Here is a 23443-nt window from a genome sequence, read left to right on the forward strand (position 1 = left end):
TTGTAACTCATTTTAAAATCACCAGATCAGAACCAAACCCGTGATGTAATCTCTCATTGAAAGTTTTAAGATGGAGGCCATTTAATGGAAAAATATTCAGTGTTAAACCAGCCAGTTCAGTTGACTATTAAAGCAGAAATTAAAGCATCAAAAGAAACTTTACCTGCTTCAATTGCATCTTAAAAGAATCACAAAATTAAGAGAAAAGTGAAGAAATGAAGAAGTGGATAAATATGTAAACAAAAGCGAAAATAGATGCAGTTTTTCCATTTCATTTCTGCAGTGGGATAAATTCAGTGCATTTCCACTCTGCCAGTTCAGCATTTAGATGGCACTGTGCCCACTGCACCCATTAAAATTCCAAACACAAACCCAAATCAACTAAAAGCTTTAGTCTCCATCACATCCATTATGCTGTACATTCTCCAGACTAACCAGTCTCAGGTATTAGAGGAATATAGAAAAGAAATCAAAATCAAAGAAACAATACATGTTCATGGGAAGCTTCCCAATAGCCTACGTGCACACAGCCTGAAGCACATAAATGACAGGGTTATGGACAGGTGACCTGAGGCACTTTGGTTAATGACACCAGCAGAGAAAATTCTACACTGCTGAAAACAATTCCAGGAGCACACGCTACTGACAGAGATGGAGCTTCAGAGTATCTGGACACACAAGACTACAGTTCTGCAGGAAAGAAGCATGCAAAGATTAATAATAATTAAAACAAACAAGAATAGATCAGTGTTCTCTCAGAAAAACACCAGAGACCAGGCAACTAATCCTCACTGCTGCGAAAAGTGAGGAACTCCACTGAAGGTCCACACCAGGTGTGAGAGACACGAGGCTGGTTGCTTCACAACCATGATCAATGGAAACCCAAAGTGAAGATAAAATAAGCAGGACCAAATCAGAATACTAATGGGTTAGTGCTTCCATTCAAAAAGGGTTAGGGTTAAGGTTAGAGTTAGGGTTAGGGTTTCCAATCAAAAGCCCCACAGAAACCTGGCTGCCCATGCAGTCTGGTACAACACCACACTACATTAAATCATACAAACAATACACATTACATTTATAACAATACAAATTACATTTTACAGGGACAAGTGCTGTCTCTATAGCGACAACTGCATTCATCAAAGTAGGTTATCCATGTAGAGAATCTATGGACAGTCATATCCTGACTGAACACAAGTCTCAACCATCTGATCAATCAGATCATCAATTAATCAATCAAGCACAGCTGCTGAAGAATAAATTAAAATGCCTAAATAAATCATATGAATGAATATAACTACTGGCTGGCAAAGGAAAATTAATAAAGACATGCTGAAATATTTTGTCTCAGTATGAGATTGGATGATTAGAGGAAGGTGCTTGGGGGGTCCTGTTTTACCTAGACAATAGTATGAGTGTAACATTCCCAGGTTTGGGATCATATCCTCAGTTGCTGCAGAGCAGAGGAGTCTCTTGGGTAAGGGGACACACTGCCTCCCATCTTACACCCCACCATGTAATTAGAACCATGAGAGAAAACTAAACAATTACTCATGAGAACTAATATTAGGGTCAGACAGGGGGAGGAGGAGAAAACACAAGAAATAAAGGAAGAGGCTCCCCTCTGGCAGCATGGCTCTGTCCATGTCAGTAGAATGTGCTGGAATGGCAGATCAGGAAATGCAAAAAGGACTCTACCACTAAAAGGGGGAAGGGCGTGAAAAAGAAAACTAGAGAGTGAGAGATTGTGAGGTGAAGGGGTGCATTCAGCCATTCATCATAAAAAAAACTGTAACATTTCCCAAATCCACACAGGTCACATCTGAGACACTTCATCTGCTTTGGTGCTCAAAAGGAGGTTGCAGGGGGCGTGGTCAGTCTCTTCCCAATATACACCCTGTGTGTGAGAGGGGGGGGGTTGGATGAATTACATGCACCAGTTTTATGTCCTAAAACACAAAGCAAAGCACCACTCTACCAGCTAACTGTGTGTGTGTGTGTGTGTGTGCGCGCACAGGTGATAATCCACTTATTGTTTTTTCCAGTCAGGTAGGGTTTATGCTGCAGCTGCCAGGCTGTTACTCGAGGAGACTGCTCTCTGGTGGCTAAGACAGAGCACACCCTACACACCCTTCAACAAAAGGCCATGGGTGAGGAACACAGGCAGCCTGTTAAGTATAATAAATGGCTCCTGTTGGTCTTAACGTCTGTATATTTTGGACAAAAATCTTATGTATATGTAACAATATATTTTGACTATATCATGACTTGCAATACAATGAACCTTGAAGTAATGTGGTTAGACACTGCCCTACATTTTATTGAAATTATTTATATTGGATTATCTGAATGCATTGATGCACTCCTTTGGTGCATCACCTACAGAGCACTCCACTGGAGTGCCTTGATTTCCCACAGCTCATAAAAAAGTGTGATTTCTTAGAAGAACTTTTAGCATATGGCATCCTTCTGTAATGTGATTATTACATTAACCCTTCTGTAATGCAAAATTACAAAGGTTTATTTTGGGATAATAGTTAACATTATGCAGTGAGAATGAGCTGTCATCAGTTTCACTTCAGTCAGTTTTAAGTTGTTACCTGTAGTGGAACTGAAATGTATATTTAACAAAGGTGTAAAATAAAAGTGTAATTAAAAACGGACTTTTCTCTGAAAAACCAAAAAATAACCCAGATGTATTATTCTTACACACAGTTTGACGAAAAGATGACCCAGATTCTGTATGTTTGGGAGCAGGTGTGTAAGTGTGAGTGTGAGTGTGTGTGTGTGAGTGTGTCCTTGCATATGCATGTGCTCACCCAATCCCCAGGGCCAGTATGTGTGACAGCAGCAGAGAGGGGATGAACACTCGCAGGAACTCAGTGGAGAAGAATCCTCCCTTTTTCATAGCTCCAGTTTTGCGCATGCTCAGGGTGACCGAGCGCCGTGGATGACAAAAATGGAATTCTCTGGAAGCACCACATACACCAACTCAGTCAGTCCCCTCATCATCACTGTCAGCAATGGTCTGTTAGTTTTGACTCACTAAGAGTTTTTAACCTGCCATTGTCAGGTTACTGCTGTTAAAATTAACTGCTGTTAAAATTATGCTAAACAAAATAACATGAAGGAATCCTAATGGAAAAGCACCACTCTTATCCAGAGCAACTTACAAAAGTGCTTGGTCATTTACTTATAGAACACATCCTAGCAAGTACAATAGGTTAGAGTCCAATATACCAATGATGTAGAATACTATAGAAATACAGGAATCAGTGCTGATGCCTAGAAGTGTGAAACACATATGCTCTATAACAGACAACAATCAGTGCAATAAACAATAAGTACTTGAGTTAGTCAACATCAGTGTAATAAACAAAACCCTACAATAAGCAAAGTTTCAGTTACTCAACACAGGAGCAGGGTCAGTGGTCATTTAAATATTTCACGAATAGATGGGTATTCAGTCTGTGTTTGAAGACTGCAAGGGACTCTGCTGTCCGGACAGCAAGTGGAAGTTTGTTCCACTGTATGGGACTCAGGACAGAGAACAGTCTCCATGCATGTCTTCCATGAGGCTTGAAGCATGTTATTTCAAGCTGAGCCGTTCTTGAGGTTCAAAGTACTCAAGCTTTCGATCAGGCTTTGACATCATGTATGGAGAGGCTGGTCTATTTTTTGGTTTGGTAGATGAACATCAAGGTTTTAAATCTGATGCGTGCAGCTACAGAAAGCCAATGAAGGGAGCGCAGCAGTGGAGTAATGTGTGAACTTCGAAAGATCGAACACCAGTCGTGCTGCTGCATTCTGGAAAAGTTGTAGAGAGGAAGAGGAAGACCAGCAAGTAGCGAGTTACAGTAGTCAAGTAGCTCTGAAATCACAAGAGACTGCACAAGCACCTTGGCAGCTTCCTGTGAGAGAAAGTTCTCTCTCCACTCCAAAATGTGAACTCTATATGTCCACCATTCTGTTCCAGTGTGCGTTGAACTCCAACACAGACACACCTCATTCTAATAATGAGGGACTGATTAAGTGATCACCTCATCAACCAAATTTTATTCAACAAGCAACGTGAAAGTCGAATAAAAGCTGTGATTGAACATTGGTTTTATTCCACCAAATACTGATTTCTGAACTCTTCATAAGTTAAAACATCAGTATTGTGTTGTTGAAACATGGATACGAACTTGTTTTCTTTTCATTATTTGATTTCTGAAAACACTGCAACTTCATAGTTATTTTGACCAGTTGTAATTTTCTGCAAGTACATGCTGTAAATGACAAAATCTTTATATGGAATTTGGGTAAAACTTATAGATTAAAACAAAACTGTTAATTTTATTCAAAACATACACCTATAAATAGTAAAACCAAAGAAACTCAATTTTGCAGTGGTCTCAATTTTTTCTGGAACCAACTGCACTCATTTTAACTCACAGAAACATTAAGTGGAACAATGACACAATGACACCTTGTACAGTCAGAGACTACAAAAATTAGAAAACGCACATTAGATTCTTTAATGAAGAAATAACCAAAATTAATCAGTTTTTCCCCCTGCTCTCCTACATCTAATTATGAAAACACACATCTCACCGCTGCTGCTGAACACTTTTCTGCCGACTCCCTCACCCAACCTTCCCTAATCTCTGAGATTATAACAAAAACTAAATTCCTCTACCTGCCAACTTGGTCCTGCTCCCACTCCACTTCTTAAGAAGTGTTGTTCTGCTATTTCTGCTCCCATCCGTCATCTCATCAATGCATCCCTTACGTTGGGTTATGTTCCTTCAGCTCTCAAAACCCCAGCTATCAAACCCATTCTTAAAAAACCTGGAATAAATGCAGCACTTCTTGATCATTACCGGCCCATTTCCAATCTCCCCTTTCTGGCCAAGGTATTAGAAAAAATTGTAGCTTCTCAACTGCAGTCTATTAGAACATTTTCAATCTGGTTTCCATCCCATGCACTGAGACAGCCTTTTACATGTCCTAAATGATCATCATCTCTCTGTTGATTCTGAGTATTCTCCTCCTTCTAGATTTAAGTGCCACATTTGACACAATTAACACACTCATTGCCTGTCTCAACCAACATGATTCTTGAATAGTTCTCGTCAAAAATGTCCTTTTTCACCTCCGTAATATTGCTAGCCTTAGACCTCTCCACACACGACCCTGAGACCCTGGTTCACGCCTTCGTCACCCCCCGTCTTGATTACTGTAACTCTCTCTTCACTGACATCCCTAACAAAACCATCCGCTCACTTCAAGATGTCCAAAACTCAGCCACAAAAATCCTCCTTCATAGAAGGAAATCAGTCCACATCACTCCTAGTCATCAGCTACATGGGCTCCCCGTCCCTGAGCGCATTCAGTTCAAAATCCTCCTCCTTACATCCAAAGCTCTGCACGGTCTTGCACCTCCCCATCTAGCTCAACTCTTACACCCTTACTGCCCCATCTGTACACGTTGGTCTCCTCTGCATCCCCAAGTTTAGATTGGTGTCTGTAGGAGGCAGATCCTTTAGTGTCATGGCCCCAAACTATGGGACACTTTACCTCAATCTCTCTGTCTCTGCTCCACACTCTCCTCCTTCAAATCTCTACTTAAAATAACCCCCTTCTCCCAACACTTTTCATAACCTCTTTTCATTATTGTGTTGTGCCAATTTTATTTACATATTATTTTTTTCCCCCACCATCATTGTAAAGCGACCTTGTGTCTGTGAAAGGCACTATATAATTTTAACTTATTATTATTATTATTATTAATAATAATAATAATAATAATAATATTAAGCCAGACAAATGTAAACACAGGCCATTCTAACCCTAACCCTAATGTCCCAACTGCAGTCAGCACAGTTCTAGAGTCCAGCAGTGTCCACTGTGCAGTTATAGAGCTTAGCACAGTCTGCACAGTACGCTAACCCTGTAGATGGGCTCAGTGCTCACTTGGGAGGGCTGTTTTCTGGACGGCTGGACCAGTCAGCCACCCAGTCAGAGTCCTTCATCAGAATGTCCTCATCCCTCATCTTCTCCAGAACCTCACACGTGCACAACACGCACACAAAAAACAGCACACAATCTAGGGTTAAGGTTGTGTGTAATAGAGACGTGCATGTTTTGTTGTTGTGACATTTTGATAAATGCTGTTATGCTTTAGATGCCGCAATACCAATAGAAGCAGAGACATGTGCCAGTCAGCGGTTAAGGTGACAGTCACCGTTATGTAACGATTGCTGACTGCTGTATGTACATGAAACTGCTGCTCCCTACTGGAGGAGAAACAGCTGTTTGATTGCATCATATTTGGTTCAGCATGTACATGTGGCACAACCTTTCAGACTGTCATCTATAATTCTCAGATAAAAATATAAATTAAATCCAATAGTACCTGACTTTCACCTCTGTCCACATCAAAGATAATCTGACTTTGACCCTGAGGAGTGTGAGGACGTGGAGGACTGTGGGAGAAACACACACACACACACACACACACACACACACACACACACACACACACGTTCATGCACATTTTTAGTTACATAAATATATATTTTAATTTATAATACTTAAAAAGTGACATAAATTTTGCCAGATTGCCTGAGTAAAAGTTAAAATTTTACTTTAATAACATTCTCAGTAAATCAGTATGAATTTCATGCACAACAGAGGGTTATGAAGAATCCAGAGGGCTTAGGGTTAGGGTCAGGGTCAGGTTCAAGGTCAGGGTTATGAATAAAGAATCCAGAGGATTTAGGGTCAGGCTCAGGTTTAAGGGTTAGGGTTATGGATTAGGGATTAGGGTCAAGGTCAGAGTTATGAAGAATCCAGAGGTCTTAGGGGTTAGGGTAAGGCTTAGGTTTTAGGGTTAGGGGTTATGGAGTAGGGTCAGCCCCATGTTGTTGATGGGCTTTATGTCCACAGAATTCCCTTATGATGGATGATTTTCCATGATCCCACCATTCTCTGTATACTGTCAACAACATTACACAAGAAAACCCCACAATGTTGGCAGTTCTTGAAATACTGGCCCCCTGACCTGCCTAGTCTAACCCCAATGACCCTGACCTGGCTAGTCCAACCCCAATGACCCTGACGTGGTTAGTCTAACCCCAATGGCCCTGACCTGGCTAGTCTAACCCCAATGACCATGATTCATTCTAAGTTGCTTAGACCACTTGATTTTCCCACTGTGAATTCACACAAACTGATCCTCTGAAAACTTGCTCACCCGTTTTTTGCTGCACTTTGGGGTGACGCATCTAATTTCCATACACGGAAGCTCCAATCGTGAAAGGGCAGCTGTGACTAATAAAGTGGCCATTCAGTGTAGTTGGTATTTAGTTAAGCGAGTCTGAGGACAACACTAAACTAGGTAGTGCCTCCAGGACTGTCCTATGCATTAGGGTTAGGGTATTCCTACCTGTCACAGGAGGAGTTACTGCGGCTGGATTCATGTTGAGCATCCAGCAAGATCTTCTCCATGTCCCCGTTGTGGATGGAGGAGGATGAGGGGACATGCTCCAGCCCTCCCGCCATACCATCATCCTCCTCAACTATTGGGGCAAGAGCAGGCATCACCACGGCACCAGACGAGGAATGAGATGTCTCACCCAAGCTCCTGTTCATCTCGAGCTCCACCCATGAGCCTGAGAGAGAAACATGAGAACAGTAACCAAGACCTATGAGAGCAGCTGCTGTAACCCTACAGGCTACAGGATGATTTTAAGTGCTAAATTAAAAAAAAATCTAATTAATAAACTATGTAAGCCTAGAAAGCACAAGCTGCAAATATTAACATGCACTTGCATTTCTGATTCTACACACTCAATTATCAGGAAAGACATGTGTCAGCACAGGAAAAACACTGCAACTCTCCACTTGCTCAGTTTATGAAAACTGCTCATTATTTTTAAATGGATATAAAGGAACAAGTCTGAAATCCCTTATGTTTATGTCCAAGGTCCAGTTCCTTCAAAAATGAACCCTGCATGTAAAAAGAACTCAGATCTTCACTGTCTCTTAGTTCCTAACCTCCTGGATCACCAGAAACGTGTCCTCCACAGACTTTTGGAAAATGCTTTTAAAACAACATGCCCAGCTAGGAGGCAGAAATGCCTCCTGCAACACGACTGTAAGCATGCCTGCTGATCCTCCCTGTCCTGACCCTCCATTACATGTACATCCCCCTAAAGCACTAGTACATACAGCACTCATGTCCACCGTGCAGAGGTCAATTCTTCCTCCATTAATCTAAACAGAAAACAAAACGAGAAAGCAATCCAGCACAACCTTCTCTGAATGGGCATCAGAGTTTCACATGAATATGGCCTGTACAAGCATGCTGTACCCTGTTCTGGGTAGAGCACTCATAACTACTCTAATAATAATAATAATAATAATAATAATAATAATATTATTATTATTATTATTATTATTAACAACCGTAGCTCCAACCCTATTCAATCTCACTAGGCTGTAATATTCATATAGTCCTCAAGAGCTTGTTTAGCTGGACGAGATGTGTTGTTTATCTTATCTCACACAAACTAAACTCATCTAGTGTGATCAGAAGAGAGTTGAAGTGGAGAAATCACTGTACATTGTAGTCACTGTAGACATTTAGGTGACACTACCATCAATAGCAATTTTCAGTTTCACCAGGATGTGACAGTAGTAACCAACTGGTCTCATCACCAGTAAATTACGGTAAATTGAGGAACTTTGTTACTGTTGTAAATGTCTGAAATGCTCACCAACCCAAAGAGCCACACTGGCTTGTCAGAGGAAGAGTCAGGGGGATTAACTAACCCTAACCTTCCCTATATAAGCCCTATTTACAGCATAGTGCCACCCCCTCCACCCCACAGCCCAGCAGGAGCACTGCCAGACAAAGACACACACACACACACACACACACACACACACACACACACACACACACACACACACACACACACACACACAAACACGCACACGCACACACAAACACGCACACGCACACACAAACACGCACATGCACACACAAACACGCACATGCACACACACACGCAAGCACACACACTTATTGTTTATGTCTTGGCAGAGAAGAGGTGACCTGTGTCGTACAGCTCCTGTACTGCTGCCTCATCACAAAGTACTGGTTTATCACAAGTTGATCTCAAGTTATAGGGGTCAGTCCTGTTGTGCTTACACACTACCGTTTGATCTCAAGTTCTAATGGTTAATCCTGTTGTGTTTACACTCTGACATCTAACCCTGACATCATTTCAGCTATAATACAGAGTTTATAGACACACAGAATAGAAGCTTCAATACAATCCATCCGAGCAACACATGATTTCCTTAAAAAGCAAAAACTTCCTTATAAACTGAGTAGAACACATGACCAGAGGGTTCCACTTAACTGGTCTGAAAGTGAGATTATTGTTTTGATGAACTAGCAGTAGCTTCCCAGTAATACACACTGGCTGTTCAAACAGGTGTTCTTAAGGAATTTTACTTCCCTAAGAACGTAAAATGACTCTTTTTGTGTTACAGCCATAAACATGCAACCAAGGTTGCTGAACATTCTGGCCAGGCCTGGTCATGTGGTCATACTGGTCACATGGTTATACAGGTCAAGTGGTCATATTGGTGTGCCTGGCAGGATCAAAGAGATGAGACCCAGCAGCACCTTGTAAAGGTCCAGTCACTGACTGACACACACACACACACACACACACACACACACACACACACACACACACACACACACACATCTGTTTCAGACACCACCACCCGTCACACCCACAAACATCTGGTACATTTAAGAATCATAGTGAATATGCCTATTTAAAATGCTGTTAGTAAACAGAGCTGTGAGGCAGCTGTGATCCTGTTTTAAAATGAGTTTTGGGGGTTTTTTTAACACAAAAAACCATTGAGCAATTTAGTGACAATAATTCTTCCATAAAGGTTTCCAAATGAGAACTATAAAAAAGCATAATGGAATGAAAAAGCCACTGTAACAGTGTCCTGCAAGTCAGCAGGGTCAACCCACGGGCTAGAGCTACTGGACAAGTAAACCCTTCACACAAACACCAAATCTGGACTCCAGCTGGGGGTAAACTGGAGCCTATTTACAGTGTAGTGTAGAGAGACAGGAAAAAGATCAAATTAAAACTATATACATATATATGTTAAAATGCAGCCTTCTAGTTCATGGCTCACAAAAGTCTTCTGGCCAATATATTGACACCAAATACAAATATTAGATTAATATAAACCAGCTAGAGGTCTGTACGTACCGTTTAATCCGGAGTCTCCGCGGTTATCTGCGGACATCGCGTGAACCAGCACAGCCGCGCGCAGCCTCGCGCCAAGGTCCAGCTCACACTATATTTAGAATTGCCGTAAAAGTAGAGGAAACAGCACGGAAGTAACCATCTTTTACACTCTGGATGTAGGAGCTGCTGTGAAAGTCTGGGGTTGTTTTGAAGTACTTTGACTGATCCTGGAACTGCAACACGCACTTCTCTGCATGCAGCGCTAAAATGACGCACGAGTTTATGTGACGTAATGAAATAAGAACCAAACAACCGCAGGATTTAGCACTTTGTTTTCACCTGACTCTGTTTAGTTAATACGACTTATTGACAGGGACAAGATTTCCAAATTGTCCAGATCTGCTCAAATACAAAAATCCAACAGGAATCAAAATGTTTCTGCTGTTGGTGTTCAACGTCATAAATCGCATTCAGGCGTATCTTCAGTTACTTGCTTCCGCGTAGAATGTGTACCGCTTAAATGAGTCCGTCCATTACCATATACTCCTCAATGCCGTTCCAAACTCATACGTCCCCATAAACCACACAAACGCAGGAACTACATTAATTACAAGCCGAACATTATGTTGCTAAACCGATTCTTTTAAAGGTCACTCGTCTGTGAGCTCCATCTTTATGGGCGAGCTTTGTATTTTGAAAAGGTTTAGACATGTTTTTGTCTTTCTCTGTTGGCAGTTCAGTGGGTATGAATTAAACTGCAGCAATTAAGTGCACCAAGGCCAGTAACCTTCAGCCACAGAATACACAGAAGGCTTACTTGTTTAACATGTCACTATAAAAACACATTAGCTTCCACTAATGCCAAAAAAGGAATGTATTTTCTGAATTTATACCTGTTTCTTAAAAATAAACAAAATTGAAAGAAAATCCACAAGGTGGGACTGGGTGTGTCACAGCAGCTGGACTCAGGGTTACCCAGAAACCCCAAAAAACATCCAACATCTCCCAAAAACAGTGTAGTTAAAATCTTCTTAAATGTAACAATATTCAGTTTACTTTGGTCCAGTGCTTTTGGGAAAGCCAGCCCAGATCTGCTAATTAAAGTCTGAGCTTGTCAGTCTCAGAAAGAAGGAGACACAAGTCTGAATGTAATGTTTGTTCAGTTTATAAATACCATTTTTCATTATCATAATTTCTATAATCTTTCTCAAGTTGCAGATAGCAAGAGAGAGAGAAAGGAGAGAGATGAGAGTGAGAGAGAGAAGAGAGAGAAGAGAGCGGGAGAGAGTGAGAGAAGAGAGCAAGAGAGAAAAATTAGATGAGTATAGGAAAGGGAATAGAAAAAAAAAAAAGAGAGTAATGACAATTCTCTCAGGCAGACTGGGAGGTGCCTGTGTGTAACAACACTACTGAAGACAGCATCAAACAAATCATGCATGACTACAATACTCCTGCCACAGGCCTGTCTGCACCAAAAACATTGTTTTGGGGGCTGTTTGTGAGTAGGTCTTTGAGCGCGAAAGAGACATGGTCATTAAGTTGTGCAAAAACACAAAATCTCTAGTTGAATGGACTATGAATTTCGAGACAGTAATAGAGAGGATTTATTGAGCAAAACAAAGAAATAAAGGAGAAAAAAATTAAAACAACCTACATAAAGTTTGGCAGTTTCACCAAGATAAAAAAACCTTACAATGGCACACAGCTGAGGTTTAAAGAATACAGAGAGACACAAATCAGTTCAAATCTGTTTTTATACAGATACCTTCAACAAACAAAACAAAAACAAGACAAAAATAAGAAAGTTAACTAAAACAAAAAAGACAACTATGGCAGATGTCTGACAGATACTGGAACCTGCTGCCCAATTCTCCCCTGGTAAAGGGAGAAAAGGATTGTGGGTACAGACAGTGGGTGGCACATCATTGGAGCAAGGTGTGCACCCCGTTGCCATGGAGACCAGAGTGAGGCTGCCCTTTCTCCAGCCCAGCCTAAACCTGAGCCTGATTCAGTAATGGCTGCCATGGTTACGGGCCCCCTGGTTTCACCCTGCCCTGGAGCAGGTGCATGTTGGTATGCGACGACGACGACGACGACGACGACGATGATGATGATGATGATGACAGTGATGATGGTGATGGCTCTCACAGAAACGATTTTCACTAGTTCATCTTTTCTCAGCACCCCTCCCCCGCGCCCCCCCACCACAAAGACAGAGGTTCGGAGGTTCTATCTCCATGACGACTGACCAGACTAGTTCACTTTCTCCTGGAAGATGTAGAGGTTGTTGGTGGTCGCCACAGCAATGATGTTCTCTTGCGGGTGCCAGGCGGTGTGAAGGATCTTCTTGTTGAAGTCCAGGCTGTCCACGCTGATCTCGTCCTTCTTGCGCTTGCCGCCTGCACACACCCGCCGCGGCTTCAGCACCTGGCGAGCCTTGCTGCTCTCGCGAGACGCCTCCAGGGTTATGTCCCTCCGCTGCGTGCGCTCCAACATGCGGAAGAAGTTGTTGTAGGAGCCAGTCATCACCACGCTGATCAGGGCAAATGAGAGAGGGAGAAAAGAAAAAGAAGAGAGACAGAAAGACAGAGTGGGTTAGAGCTAACCTTATCCTAATCCTAGGAGCGCAGCTGAAGGGTAAGTGTGGAAAGCTCCTCTCTCTGTAGCTTGGTGCTACAAAAGCAGCCAAAACCACCACTGAGCCATAAGAAGGCCATGCTCCATGGACAACACAGCAATGTGCAGCGCGGGGGCACCTGGCCTACAGCACGCAGCTGCACACTCAAAAGGATAAGGAGCAGAGCTCTACACTCCGGTTTATTGTATACATTTTAATTATCCTTGAAGTACTTTCACAGCACAAACAAGGAATTTAATTTGGATAATTTCATCCCTGTAAGAAAGGTAATCTCTTTAGCGTAATAGTCTCCAGTGCCTTCAGTGCACTGGTTGGTTTGGTGAAGTTACTGTTTCATCATCGCATACCTAGTAACATGCCCCCCCCCCCAGTAATGCACCACCCCACTGTGCACTGCCCTATTCCTGCTGACCTTTCATAGCAGGGGCTTCTCTAGATAAGGCTATCTAGGCTAGGACTGAAAGGCTGTGACCATGTGCTTCGTGTCCTCAGACAGCAGAGCTGGTCCTCACCTGTCATTCCCGTTCCAGCAGCACTCGAACTTGTCAAAGATGCAGTCGTTCTCATAGAGTGAGCACAGCTTACTCCTGAGGTACTCATGAACCTGTAGGGCAGAAGAAGACCAGCAGGGAGAGCTCAGCACTAGCTACTGAGCAGCAGGCACACGTCATCAACGTGCAGCCATCACACGGCCATCACAAGGCCACAATTGTCAGCCACGCAAGCCATCATCCGCGCAATACGTCAGAAATCTACTTTAAACGATGTGCTGTGATCCTACTCATTTGTAGACATTCCTGATAATGCAGCCTCTTCTCTATGCCTCATCAATGGTGGCTTTAATATAGTACAAGGCATATTTCAACATATTACAATACTTAAGCAAGAGGGAGTGTTATAGATCATTTTATTTAATCACATCCCCTCTTGTGCTCCACTGTTTTTATACAACAGATCTATAAATAAAAAATAAAACCAAGATAAAGATAAGATAGACAAGATAAAGCCACAAGCATGTTAAATGTTTTAATGACGATATTATTATTATTATGAATAATAATAATAATAAGAAGAAGAATATTTGGCAATTCCATCTGCCAAAAAGTACTTCTACAACATTTTATTATTTCTATATGTTAATCTGTACACTCCTGTTCATTGTGCAATTAGAATAAACAGCTGGCTCACTACACAGTGTGTTTAATCTGTCGCTTCACTGTAGTCTCAGTGTGTGTAATTATTCTGCCATCAAAGTCAACCTCAAAGTTTTCAAGGTAATGGCAGATTAGGAATTTGAGGTGTGTGCGGTCACTCTCCAGAGTCTGACTAAATGAGCTAACTGCTATACAACAGCAACAACAACTAACCAAGCTGTGTTCAGTATGTGAATAGCAAAACCTATTCAAGGCCAAAGGTACCTAGCCTATTCATGCAAAGACAAAACATGGAGCACCCACTAGTGTTTCACATAGCGCTGGTACAGAACATTCCCTCAAATCACGTGTCCGGATTTTAATCAGATGCACTGTTTGGCATCGACACAAGCAAACTGGCTTAATATCTTAGCTTTATTGCTACATTATTTGTGTGTGTGTTTGTTTTGCAGCATGTTATGCTCCACGTGGATCTCGGCTACAATGAAAATGAGGGTCCTCAACATAAACCCCATCTTAAAGAACATGACAAAGGCTGCTGTTAATAAACCCTTCACTGACTGGCTATCAGTACCAAGACTGTCAAGCTTTACAAATGTAAACTAGGCAGACTATAGAGTCACAGTTACGTTCAAATGAAGTCTTTATAAGCACAAATGCGCGCGTGCCCGCACACACACACACCTGGTATGTCTCCACTGGACGGTTCTCCATGTTAAGGTCCCAAATTTTCACAGACAGGTAGTCGCGGGTCATCATGTACCGACCACTGTGACTGAATTTCACATCCGAGATAGAAGAGATGATTTCAGAGAAGAAAGAACGGTTACTGGGATCTTCAGGCTCCTCAAACACTGACATGAGAGGGAGAGAGAGTGCACACGCGCCCACACACACACACGCCCACACACACACAGTATAACAATCCCACCAGACAAATGCACCACAAAAGTGCCCCATAAGAAACTAGCCTGTGTTCAGATTCCCATTGTTGGGGTCAGATTATTTGTCCCAAACCTCACCACCATCCAGTTTACCAACAGCCCATATTAATGCAGCTCTACAGCAGCCAGGTCTAGAGCTCTCAGTCTCAGATGTAAACCTTAGGAGGACCAGACTCAAAATGGACCCCCGCCCCGGATGATGACCCACATATAGAAAACAATAAATGGAAACAGTACCAGTGAGGGTTAGGGTAGCATTAAGATTAGGGTAGAATAAATGCAAGGGTTTGGTTTGGGTTAAGATTAGGGTACTACACATGCAAGTGTTGTTATGATTAGGGTTATGGTTAATACTATTCAGGCTTATAAATAACAAGAAGGGTTATGGGTTAGAGGTTAAGGGTGATTGTGCAGCGATACTCACATTTGGAGTGCTTGTCACAGAGGGCGGAGGCACGCATATCACACATGCGGATGGTGCCCTTACTGCTGCTGTAGACAAATGTGTTGCACTGGTGGGGGTGGAACTCTGCTGCAGTGATCACCTCCGTCAGCTCCTCCATGTTGGCTGGCTTAATGTCCACAATGTCTGGGGCAGGTTAAGGAGCCACAACTCATACCCTCCCTCACACACACACCTGCTCCTAAGATACACACACACTCACTACCAAAACTACATAAATCACTGCCAACTATTAACACAGCTCAGCCCTGGTTTACCAATACTGCCTCACCAGGTCTAATAAGTTATCGAAGTTATACATTCTAGATTCAGTTAACAAACTTGTAGCCATTCTGAGTCATATCCATCACTGAGGATGTAAATGTATTATTATTATTTTGACCTGTATTATTCATTATCAATCATCCAACAATATGCATTACATGCTAAAAACAGTAGCTCTACCTACTCAATGCAGCACATGTCTACCTGTCCTGTATGCTCCTCACATTCTGTGATACAGCTCCACCGATTCTTTTCAGTAGAAACCCTCTTAAACATGTGCAGCATGGGCCAGTGGCAACACTTTCAAAAGCACCTAAATATTGATCCATGGCCAGTATTGATATCCAGGGTCACAAACGCAGCCTGTACCAACAATCCTTCTGAAACCTTTTATGAATCATCGTGCAGAGCTCCTGTCCTCACGGATACATCTCTAGATGCTGGAGCCAAACAGTGCAAACAGGTTGGAATCTGTTCACTGATCAGCTCTGTAAATTGGATGCATGTTTAACTCATGCCCCATGACCTCTCCAGGATACTGAAGCTACGGTCCGTGATCTCTAGGTGCCACAGGTTGACACGCAAGTCATCCGCCGACAGATATGTCTCATTGTCGCTGTTGACTGAGATGGAGTTGATGTGGTACGTGTGAGCATTGGCAAAGACCCTCCGTGGACTAGCTTCCACCATGAGGTCCATGGGCCTGAACACAGGAACCTGCACAGGGACAGAGGGCTCAGTTTAAGAGTGGAAAAATGTGCAGAAACACAGTCCTCTGTCTAAACTTGTACATGGTAACTCGATGTAGATTTTAAAAGCAAAATCAGTAATGTGTGTACACAGTTCAACAACCCCTCTAACCCACCAGTGTCTGGACATTCCATCTCTCATGGGCAAGACAACTCTTATTCCAAAGAGTCTATATAGGCCCTAACCATTACCCTATATGGACCCAGACCCTAACCCTAAACCTATATGGACCCGGACCCTAACCCTAAATGAACCCTAACCTTATATGGACCCGGACCGTAACCCTACATGGACCTGGACCGTATGCCTACATGGACCCGGACCATAAGCCTATACAGACCCAGATCCTAACCCTAAATGAACCCCGACCCTATATGGACCCGGACCCTGACCCTATATGGACTCGGACCCTAAGCCTAACCATAACCCTATATGGACCTGAACCCTAACACTATATGGACCCAGACCCTAACCCTAAATGAGCCCTAACCCTATACGGACCCAGACCCTATATGGACCTGGACCCTAACCCTATATGGATCCAGATCCTAACCCTGAATGAACCCTAACCCTAGCCCTATATAAACCCTAACCCTCACACTAACCCTATATGGACCCTAACCCTGTATGAACCCTAACCCTATATGGACCCAGAGCCCAACCGTAAATGAACCCTAACCCTATATGGACCTGGACCATAACCCTATATGGACCCAAATCCTAAATGGACCCAGACCCTAACCCTATATGAACACTAACTCTATATGAACCCGGACCCTAACCCTATATGGATCCAGATCTTAACCCTGAATGAACCCTAAACCTAGCCCTATATAAACCCTAACCCTCACACTAACCCTATATGAACCCTAACCCTACAATGAACCCTAACCTTATATGAACCCTAACCTTATATGAACCCTAACCTTATATGAACCCTAACCTTATATGGACCCCAAGCCTAAACCTGAAGAAGAACCAGACAAAGATATAGAATGCATTGAGTGTATGGAGACTGTTGACCTTCTGAAGAGGGCAAACTACTAACAAAAAAAATGTTTAAGAGCAAAATAATATAAACACTACTAGAACAAGACCATGCAGCAATTTGTAATAGTCTTTGAGCCAGTCTTCACTGCACTGGCGGGTACTCCGGGTAGCATGCCAATGCAGTGAGTGGGTGAACTATTCATTACTCAATGGGCCCTTAAATAATACTTAAGTCACTTAATGAACATCACTTGAATGCGTGTGTGAGCATGTGTGTTTGCTTATGGATACATATGCACATGAACGTGTGCACGTGAACGAATGTTCATGAGGGGGGCGACAGAGTGCATGACCAAACATGAGAATGTTTGTATTAGTGAGGAGTGAGAGATTAGTGTCCACAAATGAATGTGTCCATGAGAGTATATGTGCCAGGGTGTGCAGGGGTGTGTGTGTGTGTGTGCGCGTTTACCCGTAGGGTCGTGATTGTAGTAGAATCCCGGCAGCGGCCGTCCTCTTCTTTGAGATTGTAGCCTTCTGGTCTCTTGTCACGCTCACTGATCTTCCATAATTTTATAGTTTTATCTGCAAACCAAGAGACAGATTATCTGAGTGACCTGAGCTAGCCTTTACCAGCATTCATCCACGGTGAGTGTATAAATTATAATTTGATGCGTGGATGGTGAGGGTATAAATGACAGTATAATCTGATGCGTGGGCAGTAAGGGTATAAATGACAGAATAATCTGAGGCGTGGACGGTGAGGTTATAAATTACAGAATAATATGAAGCGTGGACGGTGAGGTTATAAATGACAGTATAATCTGAAGCGTGGGCAGTGAGGGTATAAATTACAGTATAATCTGAAGCGTGGACAGTGAGGGTATAAATTACACTAATTTTCCCACCCAATGAGAGGTAACGTGTGTATTTGCTTCCAAACCTCTGATGGATAGAGTACTAATCTGCCTGCTCAGTCACTGCAGTAACGCCATTGCAGGTTAAAATGGCATCTTACAAATGCTTTTCTGAGTATTTGCCAGTTGCAGCTGCTCCTGTTCATTTTGCCTCATGAGCAGGACTGTTTCTGATAAGATGATTCTGGACACAGCACAGTATCCACGGAGTGGCCAAACCCTTATCATGGCATTGTGTCATACTGGTTTCCCGTTAACACTGCCCTTACAGCACACCCACCATTCGTAGACAGAAGAAACTGGGCAGCATTTTTCTGCGGCAGCCAGCGGATTTTGTTGATCTTCTCCTCGATCTCCAGGCTCTTCAGGTAGTCAAACTCAGGCTCATGACTCTGGAATGTGCTGTAGACGTTGTATTCACTGCGACACTGCGGCAGACTCTTATTCTGGTGGGGAGAAAACAGGAAGGTAAAGTGAGGTGGGGTTTCAGACTGAGCAGGAGGAAGACAGGAAGTGCTGTGTCTGGGAGTAGCATACCTCAGTGTCCTGCTGAAAGATGACAACACGACCGCCTTTGTCTCCAGTGGCTAGCAGCTCCCCTGAGTGGTTGAACTCCACAGTGGAGATGATGTCAGCTTTTGGAGACACAGACGTGAACATGCTTAGACACACATGCTTGAGAAATTTATTTTATCCTTTTATATCACACACAGTGAGAGAGCAAGAGAACGCTTGATCCATTTTAAGAAATCATGGCTTCCAGCCAGAAGCAGCCTATAAAGGATTCTGTCAGGCTGACACAGAAACAGGAAGAAGTCAAAGTGTCTCCACTGAATGGACCAATATTGAAATTCATCCACACAACCCCCCCCCAAAAAACACACAAGACATACACACACACGACTATTAGAGGCCCAGTGGAACAAAAGAACAATACTGAGGAAAGGCCAAAGTACTCCTGAGAGATAGATACAGACAAGCAGACAGACAGAGAGAGAGAGAGAGAGAGAGAGAGAGAGGAGACTGAAAGGATGGGGAGATCAGTGCATAAGGCTATAAATGAAAAAGACCTCTGCCCTTTTACATACAACACCTATAAGTCACCCATACATGGTCAGGGAAAATGCTAGAATAGGGGTTGGGCGAGTTTAGCTTGGAAGACCCCAGAGGGACCACCAATGAAAATGTGCACAGTGCTATTGGAGGGCTGGTGGTGCGTGACAATGAGCCCACTTGGTCATTACACAGTCATCAAACAGTCGTATCAGAGAATACCTGTGAGGAGCTAGTGTGGTGCCCCCTACAGACCAAATCCTGCCCATATGCCCAACCATAGCACCTCTGTTCAAATAAACTGTACACAAACAGATGTAATATCTTAAACAAGCTCATTCGTCTGTGGTTTGACACTTTGGGTGTGGAACAGCGGACATGAACACTGCTGGATCTGAGCCCTTAGATACAGACTTGTTTTTATTCATTCATTCAACTCACACACCCACTGTGCAGAGAGTTTGCAGAACTGCATAAGCTGTTCTTTTTTTTTTTTTTTTTTTTTTTTTGCAGAGCGGTGGTCTTCAAACCTGACTACTGAACCTCCTGGGAGAAACAAGTCTCAAGATGCATGTGAACAGTTCCAGTTCCAGCATCTTAACCCTTGAGAGCAGAAGTCCAGTGCTGTATGTCAGACACTGTGGCAGTGTTCAGAGGCTATGTGTGATTCTGAGAGCCTGTGGACCACACAGGCCAGTCAGGGGAGACAGGAGGTCTCTGTACAGCAAAAACAGGTTTTTCTATTCAGATAACTGAAGAGGTGCAGGAGAAAAGGGAAGCACAATCCCAGTGAAGTGATGTGCCAAGTGATGTGACAAGATTCCCTAGGAAATTACCACCTGTAGGATTCTGAGATAACAAAAGTGAATGTCTGACACTGGGACAAAGATCACACAGGCAAGCAACTGCATGTGTCAGTGTGTATGTTATTAGCAGTAGTGAGTACATATCTAAACACTCATACCCAGCTACCTGTACTGGGCTAATCTACTGTCAATGACAACCGTGGTTATGAAATCAGTCATAAAAGTTAGTTTCCAGCATGATGAGACAGGATTTCCACACCTTCTTCCTGTGTGAATGCTACTCTCAACAAACCAGCACTCGGCTCTCCCCAATTCCACAGACAGACTGTGCACAGGTCATTGCACAAGTGCAGATGGCTCAAACTTGTCGAGACTAATACCCCTCACATTCAGCAACACAGCAGAAAAATGTGAAATTAGCTATAGATGGCAACAGAACTGAGAGAGACACATACATATAAAGAGGGCATATTTCCTCTATTGTGGAAACCACAAACGCCAAAAGAGTCTACTTACCTTCTGCTACATCATCATCGATCGCCCCTTTTACTTGTGAGAAGCACCACTGCACGTCGTTGGCCCCGCCTCCGGCACCTGCAGCCACACAGGACATGTTAATACACACCACAAATCAAGAACAGGCCAAGCTGAGAACACACAATGTGTAATTCTTGGGCTTTATATTAAATCCTAAGAATTTCTTCATGGAAAGTCCTTTGTAGTCTGAATTAACGTGTGACCATAAAGAGCCTCAAACACCTCTCAAAAAGACAAGAGATGTTAAGCTAATTAGTGCTGCTAACAGTGCTGTCTGACAGACAAAAACACCAGTGAAGGCAATCACTAAAGAAGCTGGTGAAAAAACAGGATGTGTGACAGTATCATAGACTAGAATGGGTGTAAGTGACACAGACTGGCCGGTGATCTCACTGTATTTCACACAAAATTTGAAATCAAGTTCCAACAAATCAATGATAAACAAACAACCTTCTGAAACAACTGTACTGTGCTTCACCACAGCAGACCTGTAGCCAAACCTATGTAGTACACATTAGGATAAAGTACAGGTGCTCTTTATGCATTTGAGGAGCATGATATGCAACTCATTTGCATCGAACGTACAGGCGCAGGACAAAGTATAGTCCCTCTTTTAAATCTAATTTTGTCCCTCTTGTCAAAACTACACAATAAACTTGGTAGCTGTTCATTCCAGGATATGCACCGAATGTCCTTAATTTTTCTCAAACCTTTGAAGGAAAACAATTTGAAGGATTGCTGGCACTGATGTGTGACTGAATTTACGAATTAGTAGATTCTGAACAACAAGATCATTAGTTTCCGAAGCGAGAGTTGTGAAATCAAGTCACTCAAACTACCCAGACGATGCATTTTAGCTGAGATCGGTTTTAACCAATTTCATTAACCGGAGCGAACAGAAGCCTGGTTCACTTTACTGGCCCTGTGAACACCGAGCTAGCTAAAATGTACTTACAACCAAAATATACGATTCTGCATCACAACCGATGTATTACTGCAGTTTGTTGCTGAATAATTATTTTCGTATACACAACATACAATTAATGTTAACTTTCTTCCCATCTGCACGACCTCACCATGCCTGGAAATGCCGGTTGTTGGTAATTAGCTCAACTCAATTAGCTTAACTACTATAGCAGTCTGCTACTGGTTAATTTAACAAGGAAACTGAATACGCGTTGGCACTGTGAGATACACAAATGAAGACGAGACTGGGTGTTAGTGTTAAATAGTGAGCGTTAAATCATTTTAAAATAGTGTTAAATCACTCAGCACGACCAACAAATGACAAAAGCCCTGCAGTAGCTCTGCTAAACAACGAGGGTCTTCATGCTAGAGAGCTAATGTTATCCATTCTAACGAACAAGAAGGAAAATGTTTTTGATGTTTGTTTAACAAAAAGGCAACAAGAGATCAGACAAACATCCCAACAAACACAACACAGATGTTCAGCACTTAGATAAAAGCCGAACATCTCTGGTGTGGTGTGTGCGAGCTAACGTGTGCCTGAGCAGACGGCCGCGGCTAACCTCCCTTCACCAGAGCGAAGCGAAGCTAAGACAAGCTAACTACTAGCTAAGCGGTGCCGGTAGAAACCTGTTCTGATGGCTGATCGCTCGGCGATGATTATATTATCCAGTATGCAGATGTTCAGTGTTGTCAGTCATTTCAAACTAAAGAGGCCAATCAGTTCCATCATGCTAGGCTAGGCTAGGCTAGGCTAGGCTAACAAACTTACCTGCCATGGCGAGAGCGAGTCTCAGCGGCGGTTTCAGACCCCGGTCTCGACAACGTTGCCAGGTGTGTATTGTTGTAGGCTATCTGTGTGAGACTGGGAACACGGATCCTGAAACTCAAGAGTCCGGGGCTGATTTACTGCTTTTCTGATTTTCCAAACTGACAATGTTGTTGTCCCCAAACTCCAGCAGCGGCTCGCGCTTCTCAACCTCCCACTCCACATTCAAAATGGCGCAGCCCCGCCTGCGCTGACGTCATCGGCCCGCGCCAGGCTGCTCGGGACGTGGGAGGGGGGCGAGGGTCTTCGCTCCAGAACGTCAGTGGCAGGATCTGTAATACCGGAGCGCAACCACATATGAAACTTTTCAAATTCAACCGCAGATGAAACTGGTCAAATTCAACCGCAAATAAAACTTTTCAAATTCAACGGCAAATGAAACTTTTCAAATTCAACCGCAAATGAAACTGGTCAAATTCAACGGCAAATGAAACTTTTCAAATTCAGCCGCAAAGTACACTGGTCAAATTCAGGCGCAGTGTCAATAATTTACCATCCGCAGATTTACCGACGCTGGGCACTATCAAGTAACGCAGATTTTGTCCGGCAGAGGAAACGTGTAATTCAGTGTGCACGCTTAATCTCCGAATATTATTTTACCTTCATTACTCATCGAAAACCGTTTATTTATTCAGTATGAAAATCTAAACCGCTGTATTTGCAAAGCCAGGTTTTTAAACGTATGGCTGTTTTTACACATGCGTAATGTGGTCTTGTAGGCAACATGAAGACAAATTACTCTGGAGTAATTCTATTTTCATAGCATTTTCCACGCAGACATGACCTGTGTTTCATTGTTTATTTGCAGTGGACGATTGATACATTTTTAATGTTTGGCAATAAAGATTCTGCTTT

General features: G+C 42.9%; 2 protein-coding genes across 3 annotated transcripts; both read right to left on the reverse strand.

Moving 5' to 3' along the window:
- Positions 1–56: 56 nt before the first annotated feature.
- On the reverse strand, positions 57–10781 carry bnip3lb (BCL2 interacting protein 3 like b). Of its 2 annotated transcripts, none has more exons than XM_027026069.2 (6): positions 10299–10778; positions 7433–7658; positions 6401–6470; positions 5959–6050; positions 2820–2969; positions 57–1897 (listed from the first exon to the last, which is right to left on the reverse strand). In XM_027026069.2, the coding sequence occupies exons 1-6, from the start codon at positions 10333–10335 to the stop codon at positions 1849–1851; spliced, it is 624 nt and encodes a 207-aa protein (XP_026881870.2). In that variant the 5' UTR covers positions 10336–10778; the 3' UTR covers positions 57–1848. The 2 variants fall into 2 exon arrangements, with proteins under 2 accessions (XP_026881870.2, XP_026881871.2); XM_027026070.2 differs by lacking the exon at positions 57–1897 and adding an exon at positions 1930–2168 and having other exon boundaries at positions 10299–10781.
- A 645-nt stretch (positions 10782–11426) lies between these two features.
- Positions 11427–22754, reverse strand: ppp2r2ab (protein phosphatase 2, regulatory subunit B, alpha b). Its single transcript, XM_027026071.2, has 10 exons — positions 22532–22754; positions 20773–20850; positions 18935–19032; positions 18678–18843; positions 17953–18065; positions 16280–16457; positions 15438–15602; positions 14754–14923; positions 13428–13519; positions 11427–12810 (listed from the first exon to the last, which is right to left on the reverse strand). The coding sequence occupies exons 1-10, from the start codon at positions 22536–22538 to the stop codon at positions 12531–12533; spliced, it is 1347 nt and encodes a 448-aa protein (XP_026881872.1). The 5' UTR covers positions 22539–22754; the 3' UTR covers positions 11427–12530.
- Positions 22755–23443: the final 689 nt, after the last annotated feature.

Source organism: Electrophorus electricus, chromosome 17 (assembly GCF_013358815.1).
Source record: "Electrophorus electricus isolate fEleEle1 chromosome 17, fEleEle1.pri, whole genome shotgun sequence".
Lineage (NCBI taxonomy): Eukaryota > Metazoa > Chordata > Actinopteri > Gymnotiformes > Gymnotidae > Electrophorus > Electrophorus electricus.